General features: G+C 35.8%; 1 protein-coding gene across 4 annotated transcripts in view; it reads left to right on the forward strand.

Annotated features, from left to right (window-relative positions):
* LOC140526994 (utrophin-like) overlaps positions 1-24,880 on the forward strand; it is a 262,618-nt gene that overhangs the window by 19,720 nt on the left and 218,018 nt on the right. Inside the window, exon 1 of one of the 4 annotated variants that reach the window (XM_072643610.1) lies at positions 4,903-6,840. The exons of the other annotated variants lie outside the window; for them this stretch is intronic. Coding sequence (XP_072499711.1) covers positions 6,697-6,840 — 144 coding nt within the window. The 5' untranslated portion in view covers positions 4,903-6,696. Of the gene's footprint in view, positions 1-4,902; positions 6,841-24,880 lie in introns of those variants that run through there. 4 annotated transcript variants of the gene reach the window in all.

The raw sequence follows: 24,880 nt of genomic DNA on the forward strand, positions 1-24,880 counted from the left end.
TTTTATGAAAAAAACTAATAAAATTGATAAACCTTTGGGCAATCTGATTAAAAAAAAGAAAGAAGAAAATCAAATTACTAATATTAAAAATGAAAGGGGTGAACTCACCTCCAATGAGGAGGAAATTAAAACAATAATTAGAAACTACTTCGCCCAACTTTATGCCCACAAATTCGATAATCTAAACGAGATGGATGAATATTTTAAAAAATACAAATTGCCCAGATTAACAGAAGAGGAAGTTGAATACTTAAACAACCCCATCTCAGAAAAAGAAATTGAACAAGCCATCAATGAACTCCCTAGAAAAAAATCTCCAGGGCCAGATGGATTCACAAGTGAATTCTATCAAACATTTAAAGAACAGTTAATTCCAATACTACATACAGTATTTTTGAAAATTGGGGAAGAAGGAGTCCTCCCAAATTCTTTCTATGATACAAATATGGTTTTGATACCCAAACCAGGAAGAGACAAAACAGAGAAAGAAAATTATAGACCAATTTCCCTAATGAATATAGATGCAAAAATTTTAAATAAGATTTTAGCAAAACGAATACAGCATCTTATCACGAGATTAATACATTATGATCAGGTAGGATTCATACCAGGATTACAGGGCTGGTTCAATATTAGGAAAACTATTAGCATTATCAATCACATCAACAACAAAGCTAACAAAAACCACATGATTATCTCAATAGATGCAGAAAAAGCTTTTGACAAAATACAACACCCATTCCTACTAAAAACACTGGAGAATGTAGGAATAAAGGGAACTTTCCATAAAATAATAAGCAGTATCTATCTAAAACCTTCAGCAAGCATTATATGCAATGGGCATAAGCTAGATGCATTCCCAATAAGATCAGGGGTGAAACAAGGTTGTCCATTATCACCACTATTATTCAATATGGTACTAGAAATGTTAGCTGTAGCAATTAGACAAGATAAAGATATTCAAGGAATAAGAATAGCCAAAGAAGAAACTAAGTTATCACTCTTTGCAGATGATATGATAATTTAGCTAGAGAATCCCAGAGATTCAAGTAAAAAATTACTTGAATTAATAAACAACTTTGGCAAAGTTGCAGGTTACAAAATAAACCCACACAAATCTTCGGCATTCCTATATATTAGCAACAAAGTCCAACAGCAAGAGATAGAAAGAGAAATCCCATTTAAAGCTAGGGTAGACAGTATAAAATACTTAGGAGTCTACCTGCCAAAACAAACCCAGGGATTATATGAACACAATTACAAGACACTTTTTGCACAAATAAAGTCAGATTTAAGTAAGTGGAAAAACATTAGTTGCTCATGGGTAGGCCGTGCTAATATAATAAAAATGACAATTCTACCTAAATTAATATACTTATTTAGTGCCATACCAATTAAACTATCAGACAATTACTTTCTAGAGCTGGATAAAATAATATCAAAATTCATTTGGAAAAACAAAAGGTCCAGAATATCAAAGGGACTAATGAAAAGAAATGCTTGGGAAGGTGGCCTAGCGCTACCAGACCTCAAACTGTACTATAAAGCAGCAATTATCAAAACCACTTGGTATTGGCTAAGAAACAGAGAGGTAGACAAGTGGAATAGACTTGGCACTCAAGATGCAGTAGGCAAGGAATATAGCAACCTTCTGTTTGATAAACCCAAGGACCCCAGCTTCTGGGATAAGAACTCATTGTTTGACAAAAATTGCTGGGAAAACTGGATAACAGTGTGGCAGAAATTAGGCATAGACCCATACCTGACACCGTACACAAGAATAAAGTCCAAATGGGTACATGATTTTGGTATAAAGATTGTTACCATGAATAAACTGGAGAAGCAAGGAATAGTGTATTTGTCAGATCTATGGAGAAGGGAAGAATTCTTTACTAAAGGAGAGATAGAAAGCATTATGAAATGCAAAATGGATAACTTTGATTACATTAAACTGAGAAGTTTTTGCACAACTAAACCCAATGCAACCAAAATCCGGAGGGATGTAGTAAATTGGAAAAGAATTTTTACAGCTAAGCTCGGGGATAAAGGCCTCATTTCTAGAATATATAGAGAACTGACTCAAATGTATAATCATACAAGTCATTCCCCAATTGATAAATGGTCAAAGGATATGAACAGGCAATTTTCAGAGGAAGAAATTAAAGCTATCTATAATCATATGAAAAAATGCTCTGAATCACTATTGATTAGAGAGATGCAAATCAAAACAACTCTGAGGTACCACATCACACCTATAAGATTGGCAAACATGACAGAACAAGAAAATGATAAATGCTGGAGAGGATGTGGGAGAGTTGAAACACTAATTCATTGTTGGTGTAGCTGCGAGCGCATCCAGCCATTCTGGAGAGCAATTTGGAACTATGCCCAAAGGGCTACAAAAATGTGCATACCCTTTGACCCAGCAATATCGCTACTAGGACTATATCCCCAAGAGATCATAAAAATGGGAAAGGGTCCCACATGTACAAAAATATTTATAGCAGCACTCTTTGTAGTTGCCAAAAACTGGAAGTCAAGGGGATGCCCATCAATTGGGGAATGGCTGAATAAATTATGGTATATGAATGTGATGGAGTACTATTCTGCCATAAGAAATGATGAACAAGAAGACTTCAGGGAGGCCTGGAAGGACTTATATGATCTGATGCTGAGTGAAAGGAGCAGAACCAGGAGAACTTTGTGCACAGCAACGACCACAGTGTGCGAGAGTTTTTTCTGGTAGACTTGGAATTTTGTAATAACACAAAAACTTCTTATAAAAAAAAAAAATCCCAAAGGTGGTTCTCAAGGCAAAATGCCTTCCACACTCAGAAAAAGAAATATGGAAGTCATTCACAAAATGTAGCAGATCATGTTTGTGTATGTGTATGTTTTTGTGTATCATGTTTTGATTTGTTATATGATTTCTTTCATTTATTTTAGTCTGACTACATAGCATGACTATGGTGAAAATATACTCAATAGGAAAGTATATGTAGAACCTATACAGAATTGTATGCAGTCGTGGAGAGGGAGGGGGGTAGTGGGGGGTAGGTCTGGGGGGGATAAAATCTCAATTGTATGGCAGTGATTTTTAAACATTAAAAAATAATAAAAAAAAAAAGAAAAAAAAAGAAAAAAGAAAAAAAAGAAAAAAATTCTTAGTATTTCTCAAACTAATCAGTTAATAAAGAATATTTGTTGAGCCCTTGTGCTCATAATATGTTTTGCTTTTTAAATATTTTATTGACAGATATTTTAAAATGTTCTAACTTTCTAGTTTCTCTCACGTTTTGTTCATAGAAGACTTCTTTATGAAAACTAAATACATTTGAGTAATACAAATGATTTGTGATTGTGATTCTAAATCATGTCCCAAAATGAATGTCTCATTCTGCACCTGTGGTCCATTGCCTCTTTCAAAGAGGTGCAAAATGTTCATCCATTTTCCTACATGTCTTCCAAAACCATGATTGTACCCTGCTTTGGTCAGAGTTGTGGTCTTTCTGAATTCTATTCCTTTATATTACTGTGGTAAATTCTTCAATTTCTGCTTCCTTTCTTTGTAGAATGTTAAATATTGAAGGATGCAGAGTTGTATGAATAGTTTAGAAAATATTAGTCATTCAATCTGAGAACCTCAGTGAGATATCTAGTCCAATCTCTTCATTTATTATGTTATAAGAAGTTGAAGCCCAGAGAGCCATTTCTGCCCAATATTCAAAGCAAATGAGTTAGGAGAGCTAGACTAGAACCTAACTCTCCTGATTCCTGGGTCAGTGCTTTTTTTTTCTCCCCCACCTTGCCAAAAATTTCCCTGTGGAGAGATAAAATATACACATGAAGATACTGAAAAATACTGGACAAGAAAATATTCCTGAAAGTTAAATAATGTAACCTTACCATAATGAGAATCTACCTGATCGATAAGACTCAATGTGACCACAGTTCAGCCAAAGGCCAAATAGGTAGAGAACATGGACTGATGTGGTTAGTTCCCTAACTTGTGGGTTCTTGTGGGAGCTGGGATGAGAGGTAGGACTCAAGGATAGTATATGATTTGAATAGGTGAAGAAAGTAAGCTGTTCAAATGGGAAGAGTAAGGCAGTTGGGTGGTGCAGTGGATAGAGCACTGGGCCTCGCATTTGGAAGACTCATCTTCCTGAGTTCAAATCTGGCCAAGTCACTCAACCCTGTTTGCCTCAGTTTCCTCATCTGTCCAATGATCTGGAGAAGGAAATAGCAAATCACTCCATTTTCTTTGCCATGGAAATGCTACATAAGGTCACAAAAAGTCAGACACGACTAAAAATGACTGAAAAACAAAGTGAGAAATAGTGCAGACATGCTGGTTGTGATTTCATGGATAATTCCACTTGTAAAGCATGTTTCATGAAGTTCTGCCTCTTTCAGTCCTTCTTTGACACTAATTGTTTTTTTCAGTGAATGTCAATGTTACCTTGGCTTGTAGAACCAAAACATGACGTTGATTGCCTGATTGGTAAAGTCATGCCACAGAGAAGATGTTTTTCTTGTTGTTCATTTGTTTAGTGTCTGACTTTTTGTGACCCCATTTGGCATTTTGTTGCTGGTTTTCCATTTCCTTCCACAGCTTATTTAACAGATGAGGAAACTAAGGTAAACAGGATTAACATGACTTGCATAGGGTCACGCAGCTGGCAAGTGTCTGAGGCTGGATTTGCACTTAGGTTTTCCTGACTCCAGGCCTAGGGCTCTTTCCACCATGTCATCTAGCCTGCCCCACAGGCAAGGTAAACAACTGCAGTTTTTCTGTATTATAATTTTTATAGATGCCGTATACATGTAGCAATGTATTGATAGAATAATATCCATCATTAAGTATGTCAATCAGCAGTTTTCTGCTATTTAATTTTTAATATTAATATCCAAACTATCTTGTTGATAAAGTTATCTTTGACATTTTTTATCCTTTATTACCACCAATAAAATCCTGCTCGGTTCTTGATGGCATATTTTTAGTTTTGGTGTTCAATTGATTTTCTTTTTTTGGTGACTGAAATCTAAGGGGGAGAGGCTTTGATTTTACTGAACTCATTAGCAAGCATTTCTTGAGTGTCTACTGTGTGCCCTGTACTTTGAGGAGAGTAAGTAACTTTGTTAAAGTATCTTCACCTCATGATTCTCCAGTGTGCACTCTCCCATCATTTGGCATTTAGCTGCGTAATTGACATTCCATCCTGGCAGTTCTATAATCAATGCCTTGGCATATTCATTCTAAACAGAGGGAGGCGCCATAGGCTCAGGATGTGTTCTAGTAGAGGAATGCAGAAAAGAAATGAATGGTACACCACTGGCTGGTAACTGAGCAGAAAAAAACACTGTATTAGAGAAACATTGTTAGGTAAGTGAAGCGATATTGAAGTAAATACAGAAAAGGCCTGAGGAAATAGGTAAAAATGTTTTAAGATTTATGAAGATGAGGTTGTTTGTGTGCCCTTTACTGCACAGGAAGACTAAGCCTTCTTGCAGGACTCCTTTTCTGATTTACTTTTTAAAGGAATAATATGACAATTGCACCGTATGATGAAACTGTAATATTACACAGGTTATTAGTTTGAGCAAGACAGTGATAATGAGAAACATCTGGCTTCTATTTCTGGCTGTGATCTTTGACCAAAGCATTTAATCACTCTGTTATTTTCCTCATCTTCAAAATGGGAATTAAATCTCAACTTACTTGCTTCAGTTTTCACTTGTGACAGTGACCCTAAGATGGTTTAGAAGGTCCCACAAGGTCTAATCATATAGTCTGGCTTCTTTTTGTGCCCACGTATCTTATTCTTCTTTAAAATAAACTTGAGAACGTAAAGCAACCTTTTGAAAAGGGAATCCTAATATTCTGGAATGACCCATAAAATAGTCTTTTATTAATGTTACTTCTTAATTAGGTAAGCCCTGACATATTCTGTTTAGTAATGGCTTTCCTTCCAGGTATGGAAATGTGTGTTTTTGATAGCTCTTTGGGCAGATCTGCTTCAGTGTTAAGCAAAAACATTTGCACCCCTGCAGTTATTCTTTCATTCATTTAGTTAGGTTTTTTTTTCTTAGATAATTTAGTTTTGAGACCTGTCCTTGTGTGATTGATCAGCCCTTAACGTATGGCTTGATACCATTAGAGCCAGGTATCCCTCTGTTCTTCTCTGAAGATTTATAACAGAGCCTATTATTCACTCACTCAACAGTGCTCTGCCAGAGCTGCATTTAGTCTGGGAGTGAACACATCCTTCTCCGGAGTGAGGGAGTGAATGCCTTTCTATCTCCTAATATAAACCAGCTCCGAGGGATGAACTATTATTATCTGTTGGAGCTGTCTTCCCAAGGGGCTTCTGCTTTGTCTCAGCAGCATTCATGTTTCACTTAATGTCCTTCTTGGCTACCAACCGCACTCCTCTACGGCAACAGACAGCACTTGGCTCAACACCCGTGCTGAGCCGAGCAAACACTGGCTTGGGGGAGCATCTGTCAGGGGCTTTCTGTTGGGCGTCTACGTGTGCTTTTTAGATTGAGAAGAACGTGAAGGTGTATAATCCTTCTCCTTGGGAAGCTACAGCTTGTACCTCTCCAATGTATTCCTGGAAACGAGCATGCTCAGAAAATTGGCAAATCCTTGTCCAGTGACCAGGAGGAAATGAGCATTGCTCTTAATTTATAATGCAAATTCTGAGGTGTCTTCAGAAGTGTGGCAAACTTAAAATGATGGCTGTGGTGAGAACATCTCTTCAGAAAGTTGTGGTTTTGTTGCATCGTTTACAGAGGATGGCAGTTTCTTCTCCTCGGTACCAGAAGCTCTGTAAGGTAATTGTACCCTGAAAATGAATGTCTCAGGAGATTGATTATCTGACCCCTTTTTTAAGCTTTAAAAACTGTCCTGAGAGTGATGGCATTGAGGTACTTTGCAAAATGCCACGTTACACAATTAATTTGGCTGAATTGTTTGTGTAGTTACATTTGGGCTAAGAATTGTAAATAATATTACAACTTCAATGAATGCTGTCTTTTCTAATAGACGAAAGGTTGTCTTTTTTATGATATTCTACTGAAGTGTTTGCAGAGAATGTAATTAGTCGGTATTTTAAAAAATACTTTGTTATTCTTCTGAAAGGCATCATCTTACTAGTGTAAGCATTTTACTGATGTAAGTGTCAGAAAAATTAAAAGTAGATCGTATAAAATATTATTTTACCCTATTTCTATAAAACCAGTCCCCCTCCCAACACATCTTTCCTTCTGTCATCTCATTAATTTTTTCTGTTTTTAAAATCAGAAGTGCATTTAGAGAACCATGGAAAATTGGTCTCTTTAGAGCTTGTTGCCTCAATTTTAGAATGGTTCCTTTTTTTTATTTGGGAAGACTCCTTTGTCAGTAATTATATTAGATAGCATAATATTGAAGTGTTAGAAGAGGATCTCAAGGGTTTTCCAGTTCCATCTCTGGCCCCGGTCTCTCTTTTTCTCTCTTCTTTGACAGGTGGTCCTCTCTGCAAGTTTGGGCACTTCCATAGAGTGGGAAGAACTGAGATTAAAACAAGTGTTATCTTGTAAGAAAAACTGAGCAGAAAAAGGGAAGTGATTTAAAAGTTTCGAATTTCAGTTTGTCACTCCCTAAATCACCCATGAGTTTGTACATCAGCCTCTCTTTTGAAGTTAGCACTGTCAGTGTTATTTGTGGAGAAGCTATTATTTATAATTTAGAGATAAGTCTTATTCCTATAACTTTTTCCAATGACTTGCTGCAGAATTCCATTTTAATATTAATGTCAAACCCCTTTTCCAAAAGTTCCTTTCAAACATGATATTCTCAAAAACTTGGATTCAATCCCTTGTCAGACACACCTGTGAGCAGAATGAAACTTGGGGCTTTTCATTTTCTCCTAATGTGGCTAATATACAATATAAAAAATATTGAACTTTATTTGCATGGCAAGTTTCTATGGTGCTGGAGAGCGAGGTGGACAACCAAAGTATTGTCTTTTGATTCCTTTATTTTCTTTGAACTTTGGCTAAAGCAATTTTTCCTTATAGAAAGTTTTCCTTGGGAGATGTGTAGCAGGTTATGATTGATTGAAGTACTGAGACATTCTTTCCAAGAACCTTCGGAAATATTTCTTACTCACTTGATTAGCTAAGCGAGGCTTCATAGATAGGATTTAATAACAATGTCAGCTAAGATAATCTGTATCTTTAATTTCAAATGTTTGATTCAGTGTGGTGTGTTTCATTGCATGTCAAAGAATAAATCTGATCTGCTCAAAGCATTTTTTCATGCAAATAAGGCAGTTTTGTTAATAGAGAAGAAAAGCTCATTCACTCATGCTTTTTTTGTGAAAGAAATTACAAGCATGAATACATAAAGCATCCTTTTTTTGTTTGGAGCTGGGTCACTTCACTGATACATTTGTACAGACTTGCACAATCAATCATTTGTCTCCCTTCTCAGACAGCCAAATGGCTCCACTAGGTACAGCCATGAAAGTTAGCTCAGCCAAACATGGTCAGCTGCAATATCAGTAAAGGAAGAGGAATGCTTTAATCAGTTTGGCTAATAACATCCTAAATAAAGGATATCCCAAATTACGATAAAATTTTGTTTACCTTGACCTGTCACTGGGATTTCGTTAGAACAGAACAGCCATTTAGGGGAGGGTTACTCTTTGGGCAGATTTCTTGAGAGTTTCCTTTATTTATAACATGAATATGTTTACAATAAATGTGATATCTCAGTCTGAAAATGGTATTTATGTCACTTTGTGCAGGAATTGATCCTGCCATGTACTTTTTGTACCACTGCTCAATTAGCTGCTGATGCAGCTAACAGAATAAGAAATTTACAGTCCCAATATTTTCCAGCAGGTGTCAACATAAGGCAATGCTATCAAAGCTCTGGTTTAAGGAACCAAAAACTAAAAAGGAAACTGGCATGAATATTGTAAATTAAAACGACCTAGTGGGAGATGGATGCATAGCATTCATTTTGTTGAATTGAGCAAATTTATTTTCGACATTGACAACCCTGAAATGTGTATGATGTCAGTGGGGTACAATTAGATGGCTGAGAGTTGCTTGCCTTAATAGTTGCTTAGTCATCGCTACTCCTCTGAAAGATGTTTGATAGTGGTGACAGAAAACAATTCTACAGCATAGGAATATTTTTTTGTATTTTGTCATCTATAATGAAGTTTAATTGAATTCCATTTGTTATCAGTCTTCATGTATCAAAGGGACAAAAATCTTAATAACTTCCATTTTTCTAAATAAACTTCTCAATAAGGTTATACTATAACTCAAACAGTAAAGCCTTTCAAACTTCTTCCATATGAAAATTATAGAAACAATTTTTTTTTCTAAATGCATTTACAGAATAACAAATAGGAAAAGAGGTTGAGGAATTAAATGTGAAAATTAACTCTTTTAATGCATTTCCATCATAGAGTAGTCTTTTTTCCAGTCTTTGTTATCTTATTTCATATTCATATTTAACCTCTAGAGTCCCTCAAGTGGCTGAATGAACTTCAGTCTTTTTCATGTCTTCTCATTAGATGCTTCAGCCTTTTGGTTGCTTGTTATAAGGACATAGTGGCTACGTTCAGTGTCATGTCAGTTGTCCATTTTAACTAGTGTATGCAATTTAAAGATTTTAATCTTATAGTTTGCTGTGTATGTGTGTGTGTGTGTGTGTGTGTGTGTGTGTGTGTGTGTGTGTGTGTGCTTATGGCATCAGCGAAGAGGGTTGTGGTGGTTAGGGAATGTACTTGTCCCTAATGACAAGTTGATTTTTATTTTTTGCCCTTGATGAACAGAAGAAAAAAGTTTTTTGAGGTTTATCACCACATGAGATGATGTGGTATGTAGCAAATAGAGCTTTGCTGATCTAGCCAGAATGACCAGGATTCCAATACCGATTCTGGCACAGTGTAGTTGTGTGGTCATGGGCAAGTCACTTGTCTATCTATCACCTGATACTCAGGCATCTTTCTAAGGTTGTAATTTATACATAAGATGCAATCTGCTTTGGTTGGAAGGAGTTTTCTGCTCTAAAAAAATCATGTAACTTTGAGTAGTTGCCATAATAAGTGAAACAGAATTTGGTCAGAAATACCCAACATAATTATCTACTTCTCTGGAGATCTGATTAAACCACATTCATAATGCCCTTAATAATGATGTCTTCCTAAAATAACCCCACATTGGCTGTTTCATTTTAGACCTTTTGTGGGAGGTGAAGTGGGGTACCTATTTGATGGCTTGTTGCTTGTCATTTTAATATATTAAGGTTTTTTTTTGTTGGAATTGTACTAAATTTAACTAAAAACTGCAAAATTTTAAAAGTACATTTTGAATTCTAACTCACTGTCAGGAGTATTGTTAGATCATGTCTGTGCATATATAAATATTTTGCTAGTAAAATATTTTACCCGAGTTGAAATCTGATTTTAATTCATCTTCAGGTTGTTTGAAAAATGCCATATTTTCATTTTGTTGTTAGGAAGTCAAATCTGATAATACAAAAAATAAGCATTTAGCATAGTGCCTGGCAAATAGTAGGTGCTATCTACATGCTTATTCCTTCCCTTTCCTCCTCCTTCCTTTTCCTTCCTTTCCCACAGTAGTAGACAGTATGGGAAGACTTGCTTCTACAAAATATCAATAAAAACAAACCAAGAAAATTCATAATTTCATGTATAAGAAGAAAATGTTAGAAATGTCCATATTAAATACCTTGTTCTTTCTATTAAATGTTCATTTCTAACCTTCGCTTGAGGAACATACATTATTTTTAACTGCAGATGTGTGTGAAATTGCTTTGGCCTTAGAGGTTTAAACTGTCATTAAAATCCTGACTCTCTGGAGATGAACTTCTTTGGACATTCTGGATTTGATAATGTCTCTGCATCTTTGAAGGGAGTTCATAACTAGAGAAAGGGAAAGTTTTCCTTTTCAGTGAGGGTGCATATTCACCCCTGAGTCCGTCTCAAAAATGAACATTAGCACAAAGAACGGAAAACTAGGAGTGTATGCACAGATATTGTGTGTTGGAGGCTTCATGGAAGGAAAAGAATATACTATTCATTTTGTAGTGACTTTGAAAAAGCAGCCTCTTTTATGTGAAAGCCAACATGTTTGAAGGGAAGAGAAACTCTAGAGATCTGAGGTCACCATGCCTGTGCCTGTGATTAGACGCAACAAAGTTAGGGGCAAGGGAGATGCAGTTATCAGCCAACACTTTAATGGTAAAAAAGAAAAGGGATAGTAATGAAGACAGAATGATTCTTTAGTTTCTCAGGTACAAATTGCCATTTAGACTTAATTAACCTCTTAGGGCATCACCAGAATCACTCTGAAGGTGCTGGTTGACTGCATTGAAGAGTAAGGAGCAGTAAGGAACAAAGAATTATACAGACCTTAGCTGCAATGACAATTAATAGATTATATTTATTCAACACTTTTTACAAAGTGTTTAAACATACCTCCTTTTATTTGGTCTTCAGAAGAGTTCGGAGAGTTAGATATGGGCAGTTTCATTAGAATATAAGGCCTTTTAAGGAAGTGGTTCCAAATGCAAAATAGGGACCAATGAACTGCATATGAGAATATCTACAGACCCCATGTTGATTTTGAAAACAACATTAACATTATCTGTGTTCTATTATAATTTTTTTTGAGTAAATATTTCCTAATTTCATTTTAATCTGATTTGACTACACTCAGAAGTGTCAAGGAGACCCTCGACCACTCTGTCTTAAAAGAACAGTTGTTCTTTTTGCTTTGTACCTTCAGCACTTGCCATTTCACACATAGTATAGCATACACTGAGAAATGCTTGATGGATGACCATTTGGCACATGAGGGAATTGAGGACACAGAAGTTAAATAACTTGCTCAGTGTCTCACATCTAGAAAAGAGAGGAAACAGGACACAGTCCCAGGTTTTGGGACTCTTCTCAATGTTGAGGACATTTTATTTTTAAGACAACTTTGCAGTTGAGGAAATATTGTTTAGTGACTGCTGTAGGGACACTATAACTGTGACATACGTAGAGATGAACAAGAAATTTGTAATTCACTGTTTGTTAAATGATGTCACTTTCTATTTCTAGGAATATAAGGGCTTTATAGACAAATTAGAAAAGTCAGTACTTTAAAGAATATACTCTTGGATTGGTTTGTTCAGGGGAATGCCCCCAAGGGGAATACTCCTGGCTTCCCTGGTGACACTTAAGGAAGTGTAGGTGTCAGGGATGGCAAGAGCATGGTGCTAGGACAGCCTGCTTTCCCCACCCAGCTCCTCCCCCTATCTCTGCCATCTCACTGGGACTTTTAGAGCATGTCATAGAATGTAGGTATAAAATATGGAATGTTGCCAAGGAGATTTGGGCATGATTGTCATCAGGCTATGGCAGGAGGTGAGAGTCCATGGTATTTTAGGTGCTTCTAGTATTTGGTACACATTATTATTCCCAGACTCTTCAGTGTTTCAGGTCAGCTTGATCATATTGGGGGAAAGTGGCTTAGCTTGGACATCATGATAGCTTCCAGAATAAGAACTGCTTGGTTATTTTATGGGGAATAGCGGGGGCCTGATTGGTTCGCAACCCTTGATGTTACATGCCTGAGGTGATGCCAGTCAGGTAGAAAACTGGGAAATTCTGTCTTTCAGCAAAACTGATCTTAACCTGGGCCCCATGAACTTGTTAAAAAATTTATCTTTGGTAATATATATTTGTCTTCCTTTGTACTATTTTATTTTATGCATTTAAAAACATTATTCTGTGAAAAAGATTTATGGACTTTATTAGACTGCCGAAGGGAGTCTTATATAAAAGAAAAGTGAAAAGCCTCTTCTGTATAATAAAGTCTAGACATAAAGATTACCAGAGAAAAGGAAAGGCAGAAAGAAAGTCTGCTGGGTAGGAAGAGAGAACATAGCAAAGGGGATAGGTAATATTTGTTGTACATATTGGTGAGAGTAGTAGGTTCAGGAGACTGGTAAAAAGATAGGCCAGAGTTGGTGAGACAGCCCTGAAGAGAAGCCCAGGTGGGCAAGTGGTAAGAAAGTAGTGGCAGGACATATGGACTGTTGTTTCTTGCATGTGGACTGTTAAAGGAAAGAGAAGAGAGTTCAAAGATAGAATGAGAAAGGCAAGGGAAGGATCTTGTTTTTAGTGTGGGGAGAACAAGTATAAGTAGATAGAGAAGTGACACACTTGATAGATTTGAAAAGTAAAATGAGAGTGGGTGGAGGCATGAGAAAGGTAGAAGGATTATTGACACTGGCAAAGAAGACCATTTCTTTTGGGACTTAAAAACTTACGTGCCAAAAATAGGCCAAGTATCAGATTATATTTTTAGTTTCTTCCTCCTTGCCTCTACCTTTATGTCATTCATTTATCCTGTGAACCAAGATGTTATTCACAATATGAAATCTTATTATTAATGAGTTCATATGAATAAATTAAACAATTGTGCATGACTTTCAAAGTCACTATAGTATTTAAAGATGCATTTTAAAATGTGTGTGCTCTTGAATCAGTTAAAAATGAAACATTAAGGAAAACCTTGAGAAAAATGAAGGTGTTTGTCATTTTTAAGAAACATTTTTAAGAAACGATAATGAATTCTTGGGCTTTGGAATTTTGGTGTAGGGTAAAATAACAGAACAAATAAATACTGCAAAAACCTAGTTCTAGTCTTGATATTAATAACTAGTTACTTAATTTTGATTATTTTGATCGGTCTCTTTTTCTTTGGGTCTCAGTTTCCTTATGTGTAAAATGAAGGAATGAGAATTCTTTAAACTCTAAGGCTCAAAACTCTAAATGCTTATTTGGTTCAGTTCAGTTCAGTAAGTTTTTGCTCGGTTCTTGCTATTTGTAGACACTGTGCCAGGCATTGGGGGTATAAAGACAAAACCCCCAAATTCCCCTCTTCTTAAAGAGTTTACCTTATGCTAGTGATACAGCATGCAAATTGTGAAGTAAACAGAAGATAATTTGAGGCGGGAAAGAATATGAATAATTAGGTGATTAGATCAACTTTTCATAGGAACTGAATTTATACCAAACCTACAAGGAAACTGTTGGTTCTTGTGAGGGAGAAGGGAGGAAGAAGTAAGAAGATAATGCACTCCAGGCATGACACTGTAGTGGGAAACAGGATGCCAATATCAGGAAACAGCAACTTGGCTAATGTAGCTGGTAGATAGACTGTGCAAAGAGGGGTAATGGGCAGTAAATTTGGAAATGCAGGCAGGAAGTCGGATTGTACAGGTCTTTAAATGCCAAACTAGATGCTTTGTATATTATCTCAGGTGCAATAGGAAGCTGCTACAGCTTTCTTGAGGTGTAGAGTGATATGTCAGACTTTTGTTTTAGGAATACAGATTTGGCTGCTTGGGTGGAACATAGATTGTTGAGGGAAGGAGCTGGGAGAACAATTAGGAGGCATAGGTTAACTGAAGTAAGAGGTGATGAGGTGTCCTGAACTAGTCTGGTGGCTACGTGAGTAGACAGATGTAGATGGATGGGAGACATACAGAGTGCCCCAAAGTCTGTGCGATTTCAAATTGCACCAAGACTTTGGGGACATCCTATGTTAGGGAAGTGGACCTTTTAAGACACAGCAGTTTGAAAGACTGACTGGCTGTTAGAGGTGAGGTCAAAAGAAGAGCCAGGATGTTCCTGAGATTGTAAACCTTAGTAAGGAGAAGGCTGACAGGTCTCCTGAACAGAAGCAGGGATATTTGCAGAAGTGGTTTTCAGGATGGAGATAGTGATTTTGTTCTGAATAGAGTGAGTTGAGATGCTTATACAACAACCTGTTGGAAATGCCTCATAGTGAACTGGTGAAGCTGAACTATACCTTGAGATGGACTTGAGGGCTCGATAAATAGACATGGGACTTAACCCATGGGAGTACTGGAGCCAGCTTGAACTGGCTTGAGCCTGTGGTTCAAATTTCAATGTAAGTAAATATTTACATCTCCAAAAATGGCAAATACTACAAATCAGGCATTGCTTAATTGTTTTAGATTTAGTGATGAAGAAAATGTCAATAATGCAGGGTAAGCTCAGACGTGAGTGTGCGTGCACGTGTTTCCTTTTTGGTGAGTCATTGGTTAAACATTTCTAAGGACACCACTGGAGTCATCTACATAGAGATTACAATTGATCCCTTGGGAAATGTTGAAGATACCCAGATGGAGGTGTTAATGTTTCCATATATAGTAAAATAATGGGGTTATTACCTATTAGGTGCATGTTGATTGATCGATAGGCGTATAATTCTGGTATGGTGTGGGATTAACAACATGTTTGCAGTAGTTTACCAGTGTGGTACAACCATAGATGGTGCTTTGGTTGCTCCCTGCCCGATTAGAACTCTTTGAGACATTATTTATTGCAGAATTCACATAAATTGGCCATTTTTGTAATTCTGTGTGATATTTTTGGGTTGGGGTGATATGGGCTCTGTGATTTTTAATTGGTCTGGTAGAACTCCATAGAGAGGAAGGAGAGAGTGCCCTCTGCTGACATGAATTGATCAGCAATTCATCCATTTATTACATTCTTACCAATTTGTCTTGCACACCAAGAAGATAGCCCACATATCTACCACGTCTTGCATGAGACCTTTCTTAATCCCATCAGTTGCCCGATTCCTCCTCCCTTGTACTTGCTTTGAAAGTATTTTTTGTCTGCTTAGATATGCACAGGTGGTTTTCCCCCAACCTTATTGATATCAGCTCCAGGATAAGGAACAGTTTTCACATAATTTTCTTTATGTTCCTAGCACCTATTAATTTATTCTATTGCTTGAAGGAGTTTAGTCTGGAAGACATGAATTCATGTTCTTATGGACAGCAAGAACATTAGAACATTAATACAACTTGGTCATTTTACGGATGAACAAACTAAGGACAAAAAAGCTGTGACTGACCTGAGCTCACACATCTTTCTTAGTTTACACATCACTTTAAAGTTCCCAAAGGAAACAGTAGCTCATATTTTCATTTTAAGGGAAATCAGCAATTTTTATGTATACATTTAGAATATATATACTTCAGCAGAGAGGGAACCCTCAGACATTTTTCTTTTATGCAAATGAAAAAAATTTCAGAAAGAAATTAAATGCTAGGTTAACCTGAACTGAATTGAATTCCAGTGGTCAGTCATTGCTTCTCTCATACCCTCCCTCTACCCTAGTTACTAGTGCCTTCCTCGGTTTGTTAGATGTGTGGTTGTCTCTTTAAATGTTGAAGCCCCAAAGTAGATTGCCAACTTCTTGGGATTGATTCAAGCAGTTTCTCTCAGTACCTTGCATATAATGAGTACTTAATAAACGTTTGTTGCGTTGGACTGGACTGAAATTCAGAAGTTCTAGGCTTGGAAGAAATCCCTTGTTTATGTTTGAAAACATTAGACTGTTTGAAGAAGATTGGCTTTGTTATGAGGAAGATCAAAGTCGCTGGTTAAGTCCAAACATCATGGTAACTGATGAACGTAAAAACTATTGTCTTTATCTAGCAGAATAATAAATTACTAGATAGAGGTATATAATATAATTTTTCATTTTAAATGAATAATTGGAAAAATAACCTTAATAATTAACGAAATGCAAATTAAAAACAACTGTGAAATACTAAATGATTTATTAGGAAAAGTAAATAAAAACAAAAAAAAATCCTGATAACTTTTAGGCTCTGTGGTAGCAAGTGAACTTGAAAAATTGCTTGTGGCAGTGCAGATTGTTGCAGTTCTCCTTCTTAAGATGGTTGACGTTATGGAGTAAAAGTTTTAAAACTGAATTTACCATTTTGCCATACTATTTGAGTGTATATAGCCCAAAGATACAGTGCAAAAGACAAACAAAAAGACCCATTGCTAAGATGTTTGTAGATGCGGCATTTACAGTAACAAAATTGGAAATAACCTAACCACACGCTAATTGAAAAGTGACCAAATAGACTAGGACATATCAATAGAGTGCCGTAAAAATGCTAAATTAGAATAATATGTGGACTATAGAAAAGCTAATGCAATAAAATAAAGACTGAATGTGGAGTGCTGTGTGCACACAAAATTGTTAAACTCACACTATATAATCCTAAGAATCAGAAGTATTTAGGTACTTAGAAGTTTCTGCTGTTGATTTATCTGTATGTTTCTTTTTATTATAATGTTGATGAAGCATATTTGAAAAGATCTCATGATAACAATTGAAATTAAAGTATTAGTAGATATATTTTTAAGATTCAGTGATTTTTGTAATCATTTTTGTAAATTTTCATATTTCTAAAACATTTTTTATCATTTTGTCATTATCATGTTTCACTGCTAAAATAATCTTTTATCATAGTGCTATAACTGACCCTCTGAAAGCTTCTGTTTCTCTCATCTTATTGTGGAAAATGCCAAACACTGCATCTCAATCTCTTTTGCAATGCAGCATAATTTTTTGTTCTTTTTCTTCAGGCATATAGCCAGTTTCCTTATTCAGGCTTATTCCCTCTCAATAAAATCTTCATAGTATTGTCATCTTAGAGATTTGGATGTTCCCTTAACAACTTAACTTGTAACCAATGCATGCTTGTCCGTCTCATTTGATTCCTTCCCCATCCCTCCCATATGTTTGCCCCTGGAAATCTACTGGACCTTTCTCCTTAGTCTTTCTCCCTGTTAGTTATCCTTTATACATATTGTGTGGCCAGCCATCTTCTCTTTCTATTCCACTTTTCTCTAATGACATAATTTACTCCTTTTTTTTGAAGTTCCTTTTTGTTTCAGTGTTATATAGCTTGCCTCCTACATCCACTAAGTACCTCTCCATTGATCTCCATGAGATTACTCATTTAACATGTTTTAGTGATTGTTTTCCATGTCTCAAACAGTATAGAGTATTTTAAAATTTTTGTCCTTTTTGGAGTGATGTGGTGGGGAAGATATTAATATTAAAGGATGGTGTTTTGTTTTTAGGAAAGGCTTAATATCATGAAAGGAGACTTGTCATTTCCTCATGTCAACACATTTCCTGTTTAGTTCTGGACTCAATTTGTCCATTTGTACTGTCTAGTGATATTGTTATATTGTGGTAATGACCCAAGTAATTTTAGTTTTATCCTTCATCTGACAGTGAGGATTTTGCACCTCATATAACAGTGAGTTTGTCTACCCTAAATTAATGATTTATTTGAGGACACTATTGTGCATTAATTATTAGCTCAAGACTCATGAGATATCATCATTATGAAGGAACTGTCTATATTGTGTGACAGTGGAGAAGGGAAAACATTTGCTCATTTTGAAGTAACTGCTGCTAATGGAATGGCATCGTACCACCTAAGTTCCCCTAGAGGTAGGAATATGTCAGTTCCAATCTTGTTTCACTCAGTTATGTGTGTGAACCATGGGCAAGTTACTTAACGTCTCTTAGCCTCAAACCCCTTTTGTCTCAGTTTTCTTATATGTAAGTCAAAGATAATAATAGCACCCACCTCCACAGTGTTGTGAGGATCGAGAGCGCTAATAGTATATGGAAAATGCTTTGCAAACTGTAAAGTGCCGTATAAATGCTTCTTTTATTACAGAAATCACCCAGCATCAACTCTATGGAACAGTGGGGTATTGGAGTAGAACTTCAATGAGCATTTATTAAGCTCTCTTACTATATGCCATGAACTATGGTAACACTGAGGATACAATGAGATTCTATACCTTATTTATTCATAGAGGCTTTGAACTTGATTTAAAGGAAATGTTTAAGGTAGGGGCAGTGGCCTTTGGAGTAGAATCATTGGTTTCAGATAGATGAGAAGTTCTAAAGAATGAATTCCTTCCAAAATTAGGGTAGTCTTGTATTTTTTTTTTAAAGCTTGCTATCTCTAGGTTCTGGTACATATATGTAAGGCAGAAGAGAAAAAAGAATATTTATTAAATTAATTACATTCACAGTCATAGAGTTGGCAGGCATGCCTTGATTTTGGGTGATTGTACAAATGTTCACAAGTTCAGGATCAGTAGAGTTAAGTTCAGATAATCCTACTTTCAAATAAAAATCAAAGGCCCCGATATAAAACTACCTAATTCTGCTAATGGTGCAAGAAAAGATCTAGGTTTGTCAATAAGTCACATAATGAACAAGAGTTTCCTTAATGTCATTATGTAAAAAATGACAGATAAGGAGGAAAATAATCTGGGAAGCATATATTAATTATCTCATAATCCTCTAAATTGAGTCTACTAAAACCAAATCAAATTAACCTGAGGGATATGAAGAGTTTTGAGAGAATTATTACAAAATTATTAAAGGATGTAAAAATAGTATCAGGAAATATTAAAAAAATAAAAAGAAAAGAGAAAACTGATCAGCTTGGAGAATTAACTTGATAATTGAATTTAATATTAGGAAAGTTGTTATGCCCAAAGTATGTTTATTAGTAAAATTCTGTTTCCTAGCAGTATGATTTAGGATAATTAGGTTGGCCCAATGGTGGTGTTGTGTACTAAAATTGATTGCTGCAGTGTAAGGCCGCCAAGAATGTAATCCTTGCATAGTTGGTTGATTTCTATGATGTCCTGTCCTAAAGGTAAGGGAAATAGATTAAATAACTCCTGAGCATCTTCCCCCCAAAATCTTTCTTCTAATTGTTTCTTTTCAGGAATTATATGTGAACCAAAGTCATCAGCAGTATTGAGCATTCTAATATAATCACATGCTTAAAGTTAAGCTTCTTGAGCTGTCCATCCATGCCAAAGGATGGTTTAGAAGTGAAATATATTTTTAAGAAAGAGAAAACCTTTTAAATGACACCTTTTACTAATATATATATACATATATACGTATGTTATGTACATATTAGAATTTATTAATTATATTGTATTTGGAGAATTCAGTGTCCCTAGAAATTTTTGGTTCTACATTTTAATTTCGTTTAATATAGTTTAATTTCTTTCAAATAGGAAAATACTGTAAACTTATATTTGGTATAGTTAAGTAGAAATTCAGTGACTGAGCTATGTTTTTTTTCTTTAAAATTTAAACTTAACCTAAAGTCGTTAAAATATTTGTATGTCCTTCCTTTTGGCTAGGGTTTCATACTACTTCATTTTATCTTTTTAAAATGATTTCTCTGACTTCCTACCCTGCTACTGATTTATTGTTATGACTGCTAACATTAAACCAAATAATGCATATATTTGGTCTATATGCAAAGCATATGCATGCTCTTGTTTCTGAGAGGGCTTAGAATACATAATTCATTTTTCTTTAGTATTTATGGTTATATGAAGGCAGTGCTATTAAAAAAAGGAAAGGAAAGATAGTAATATGTCTTATGAATTATAGGACATCCTCCTAGAATAGTCAAAGGAGATTTTAGGTTTGAACTATTCCTAATTTATAAATTTGAAAAATCATCTTATGGTCTTTTTGCCACAGTCTAGTCACGTGTGGCCTTTGCCTTCATGGTTAGAGGATATCATAAAGACCATACTTTGTGTTCTTCCTTCAACTAGCATACTAAGGTCATCATGTACATTTATTTTCTCAACATGAAAATGTGTATTATTGAAAGAGCTAATCCCTTTGCTATAGAAAGTGTAATGGCTTCACCATGATAACTGGTGATGAGTCAGAGTATTGATGTAGCATCATAGAGTGATTATATTGAAAATCATGTACTTCTGGCAAAAATGGTTTGAAAGTTTAGATTGGTTTTTTTCAAGTGTGGCCCAAGGCGGGAATGATAATAAAGAATTATTAAACATTTTATATGTACTTTGTTCCAGTTTCCTTTTAACAATTAGCTGATGTAGATGGAGTAACAAAGTGCCTTGATTTACCTTTGCACAAACATTTCCTGGGCTCGTCTATAAGTCATGACCATCTTTTAGCAATCAATTTTCCTTTTAGAAAACCCATGCAGTCACACCAGAAACATTTATGGTATTATTTTGTGAGACTAAATAATAGTGTTCGTTCTTTTCTTCATTGTTTTATTTTTTGTAGTTTCACTGGTGAGGAAACCTCCATCAATGCAAAGCCACGCCTGTTATTCAGCTTCTAATCCCTGAGAGGATAAGTGCCTTGAAGTGATCTGCCCAGAATCCCACAGACATGTGTCAGAGTTGACCAAGTTTTATGCTTGACCAGGTTTTCCTGGCTTGGAGATCGATTTACTACATTGTCCTCTGCCCCCGTCCCCTTTATTTACTAATTTCTTCATTAATTTAAGTATAAATTTATAGAAAAAAATCATTAATAGTGAAAATATTCAGATTACAATCCCAACATTTCCCAAATTTAGGTCAGAAGTGAAGACTTTCATTTATGATGTAGACCCAGTATTAAGGCCTCATTAACACCAGGAGAATTGATCAAGGTGCACTTTGGGGCTGAAACTATGGGGGATGCCCATGTCAACACAGGGCAGCTTTTATTTAACAGAGCCAAATAAGCCTTGACACTTGAGAAATTATTTGCACATGAATGAAATATAGTAATTGCTGGAAAAGCTAAAGAGATTCTGTCCCTTTTGTAACATTTTTCTGACTTCTACCAGGGGGTGACTTGGAGCTGCTGTTTCTTAATTTAGTATTTGTCACATTTTGGATAGTTAAAGGTCATTTAAAAATTATTTGAGCAGATGGTGCTCTGAAATATCAGCTCAAATTATTTATTTTTAAGGATTTTGCCTCACACTTTACAGTTGTCACAAACTGCGATAGTCAGTATTTTTTTTCCCCTCTCCAGTGAAAAGATGTCACAAATTCTGCTTTTTTGGGGTAGAGAGAAATTTCTTCCCCCTTCTCCTTAAAGTCAAAGTCAATCACATATTTCATTACCCTTTCTGAGAAACAAAATTTGAATGTAATATGGAAGTATTAGAATTTGAAGTAAAGTTAATAAGTGTTAATGTTTGGGACATTTTTTCTTTTACATAGTGTGGTGTTTTACCCTTGATTATCTGCTCTTGAATTATCCTTTTTCCCTTGTTTGCGTCAGTAGATATGTATTAAGTGCTTCCTATGCACAAGGGACTGGCAATGGGCCTTTTGAATTGTCTCTCCTGCCAGCAGTGTTGGCGCTATGGTCCTATTGGCAGGGGAAATGGACTTATGCCTGTGAACCCACTGGGGTACTTGGGAATTTTGCCATAAGATGCATTCTGCCAGTAAAGTTCCTTGATGGGCATTTGCCGTGCTGTATTGGAGAATGAACTAGACTGGGGTGGACAGGGTTTTCGTACTCTGCACATGGAATCAAAAAGTGCTTCTTCAACAAATCAAAGAGCTTAGAGCTGGAATGGACTTTACAAAAAATCATTGAGTCCGATTCCATAACTGAGACCCAGAGAGGTTAATTATCCTGTCTAGTGTGCCATAGGTAATAAACTGCAGTATTGAGTTTTGAACCCACGTCATTGATTCCAAATCCAGTGTGCATTCCGTACTTTTTGAATCAGCATGTGAATAATGGTTGTAGGATACTTGCCATAGGCTGCTGTCTGGTAGGAGAGGACAGAACCAGGGATTAGGAGGAGATATGGTAGGACTGGAATGAGTAAAATAGACCAGGTAAACTGGAAAGCACTTTAGAGTTCTCTGAGTTGAAATGACACAGTATTATGCATAGATGCAAAGATCTTGTTTACAAGAGGGCTATTAGAATAAAGATTTCATTTTTCTTTAATATTTATGACTTCATAAAGGGGGTGCTATTGAAAATGGGGGAAAGTACTGTTATAAATTATAGGACATCATCTTAGAACAATCAAGAGTTTTTAGGTTAGAACTATGTTATCCATTTAATATCCATTTAAACTATATCCATTTAAAATTTGTGAATAACCCTATTAAATAGGATCCTTGTTTATGATTTTATTTGATAATACTAAATAACACTAACATAGTACTTTAAACTTTACAAGCCTTTTAGAAATTTATTTTATTTTAGCCTTCCAACACCCCCAGGAGGGTAGGGGCTGTTATTGCCACTGTTTTACAGATGAGGAAACTGAGGCAGCATCGCTGAAGGATTACAAAACTAGGAAGCATCCGGGGTGGGATTTGAACTCAGGCTTCTCCCAACTCCAAGTCTAGTGCTCTCTTTTCTATGCCACCTAGTTATTTTAAGTTAGCAAAATCATTCTTTACTAACATTAGGTGTTTTATGTAGCTCCTGAGACCAGTATGATGTAAAAGAAAAAACACCAGTCTGCTAAGTTTTACCGTTAAATAAACTATGCATACGTGTATGAGTCACTCAGCTTTTCTTAGATATAGGCTCTCTCTGCCATTACAGTGTGATCTCCTTGAAGGCAGAGAATTTTTTTTAGCCATCATCATTTTAGCAGAGTGCTTAGTGATGCCAATTTATTAATAAATGCTTATTGATTGATAATATTATTGGACTAGACATAAGAACAAATGAGATACTTTCAAAGTGGCAAAGTATGTAGTTTTGAGATGTATGCAGTTTTGTTATTTTTAGTCATTTTATTTCTTTTGGGGGATTTAAGGGGAGAGGAGGAAGATCTATTTTAAAAAATCCTCTTCCACTTAAAAATCTTGTTAAAGACTAATTTATACTTTCTACATTATCACCTTATACTCCGACAATGCAAACTATTTTAATAGCTTATATTAATTGTAAATGTAGCAAGACCCTCTGATATTTAAAAAATCCTCATGTAACACATTTCATGAATGACTGGTGAAAGGGGCGCCCATACCACTTCTCAACTCCATTAACTTGTCAAAAGCTGAGCGTATGTCAGAATTGATACATCTGATTCGTTGTATGCTTCATAGGTTGCAGGAATGTCTTGAATTGTTTTTGCCCTAGGATCAAAGATTTTTGCTTTTAAGGACTTAGGTCAAAGCACATTTTGGCTTCACTGGCCTGAGAAACATTAGTGTTACTCAGTTCCAAATCAGCTGTGTGTATCAGCACGAAATTGATTTCATTGGTGTTAGTTGTATAATTTCCCAATCAATGTCTTCTTTCTTTTTTGCCTTAAAAATATTTTGTTAATCTCCAGAATCACCAAGTGGGTCCTTTAATCATAATTTTCAGAATAATAAGTATCTTTGTGGAGAGATATGACATATGCATTCTTTACATTCTTCATGGATTACTAACTTTGTTGAAAGGTGGGGTGGCAAGAGTTAGGGTCTAGAGTCTAGATCCTACCTTTGGTAGAAGGAGAGAGGAGGAGCACTGTCAAAGCAGGGAATGGCTAAGTGGATTTGAGAATTGGTCTTAGGAAATCTTTATTTGTATTTCTTGCTTATAACCTAATATATGTGTAGCTTTATTCCCCACTGATTATCATTTATTCAAAAGCAAATTTAACCCTGTAGCCATGTGTACTTAAAAACTGGACAGCCAGCATAAAAAAAAAGTGTTTAGTAAGTAATGTTGGTGTATATTAGTCCCATTTTTATAAAGGATCTGTTTATAAAGGGTTGCTATGGCGGGGGTGGGGGGAGATATGGGGGAAAAGGGAACGAGGGGGAGAGAGAGAGTACATTTATTAAGCGCGCCAGGTACCGTGTAATGCCGTGGGTTTACAAATATAAACAAGGAAGATAGTATTGTCTTCATGGAGCTTTATTTGGGGAAGATAACATATAGAATGGACTGTGGGAATAGAGTTGTACCAGGTAATAGTGGAGGCCATGTCTGGGAAAAATAAGCTAAAAGCTCATATATCAGAGTTCCTGAATGGTTCCCAGGTGGAGTCCCAGGTTTATGGTGGGGAGAAAGGATGTAGTGAAAAAAGGCTTGCTTTAGAGGTGGTGGCTAAAATAGGGCTTTATCTCTATGGAGACCTTATTTT

This window comes from Notamacropus eugenii, chromosome 2 (genome assembly GCF_028372415.1).
Source record: "Notamacropus eugenii isolate mMacEug1 chromosome 2, mMacEug1.pri_v2, whole genome shotgun sequence".
NCBI lineage: Eukaryota > Metazoa > Chordata > Mammalia > Diprotodontia > Macropodidae > Notamacropus > Notamacropus eugenii.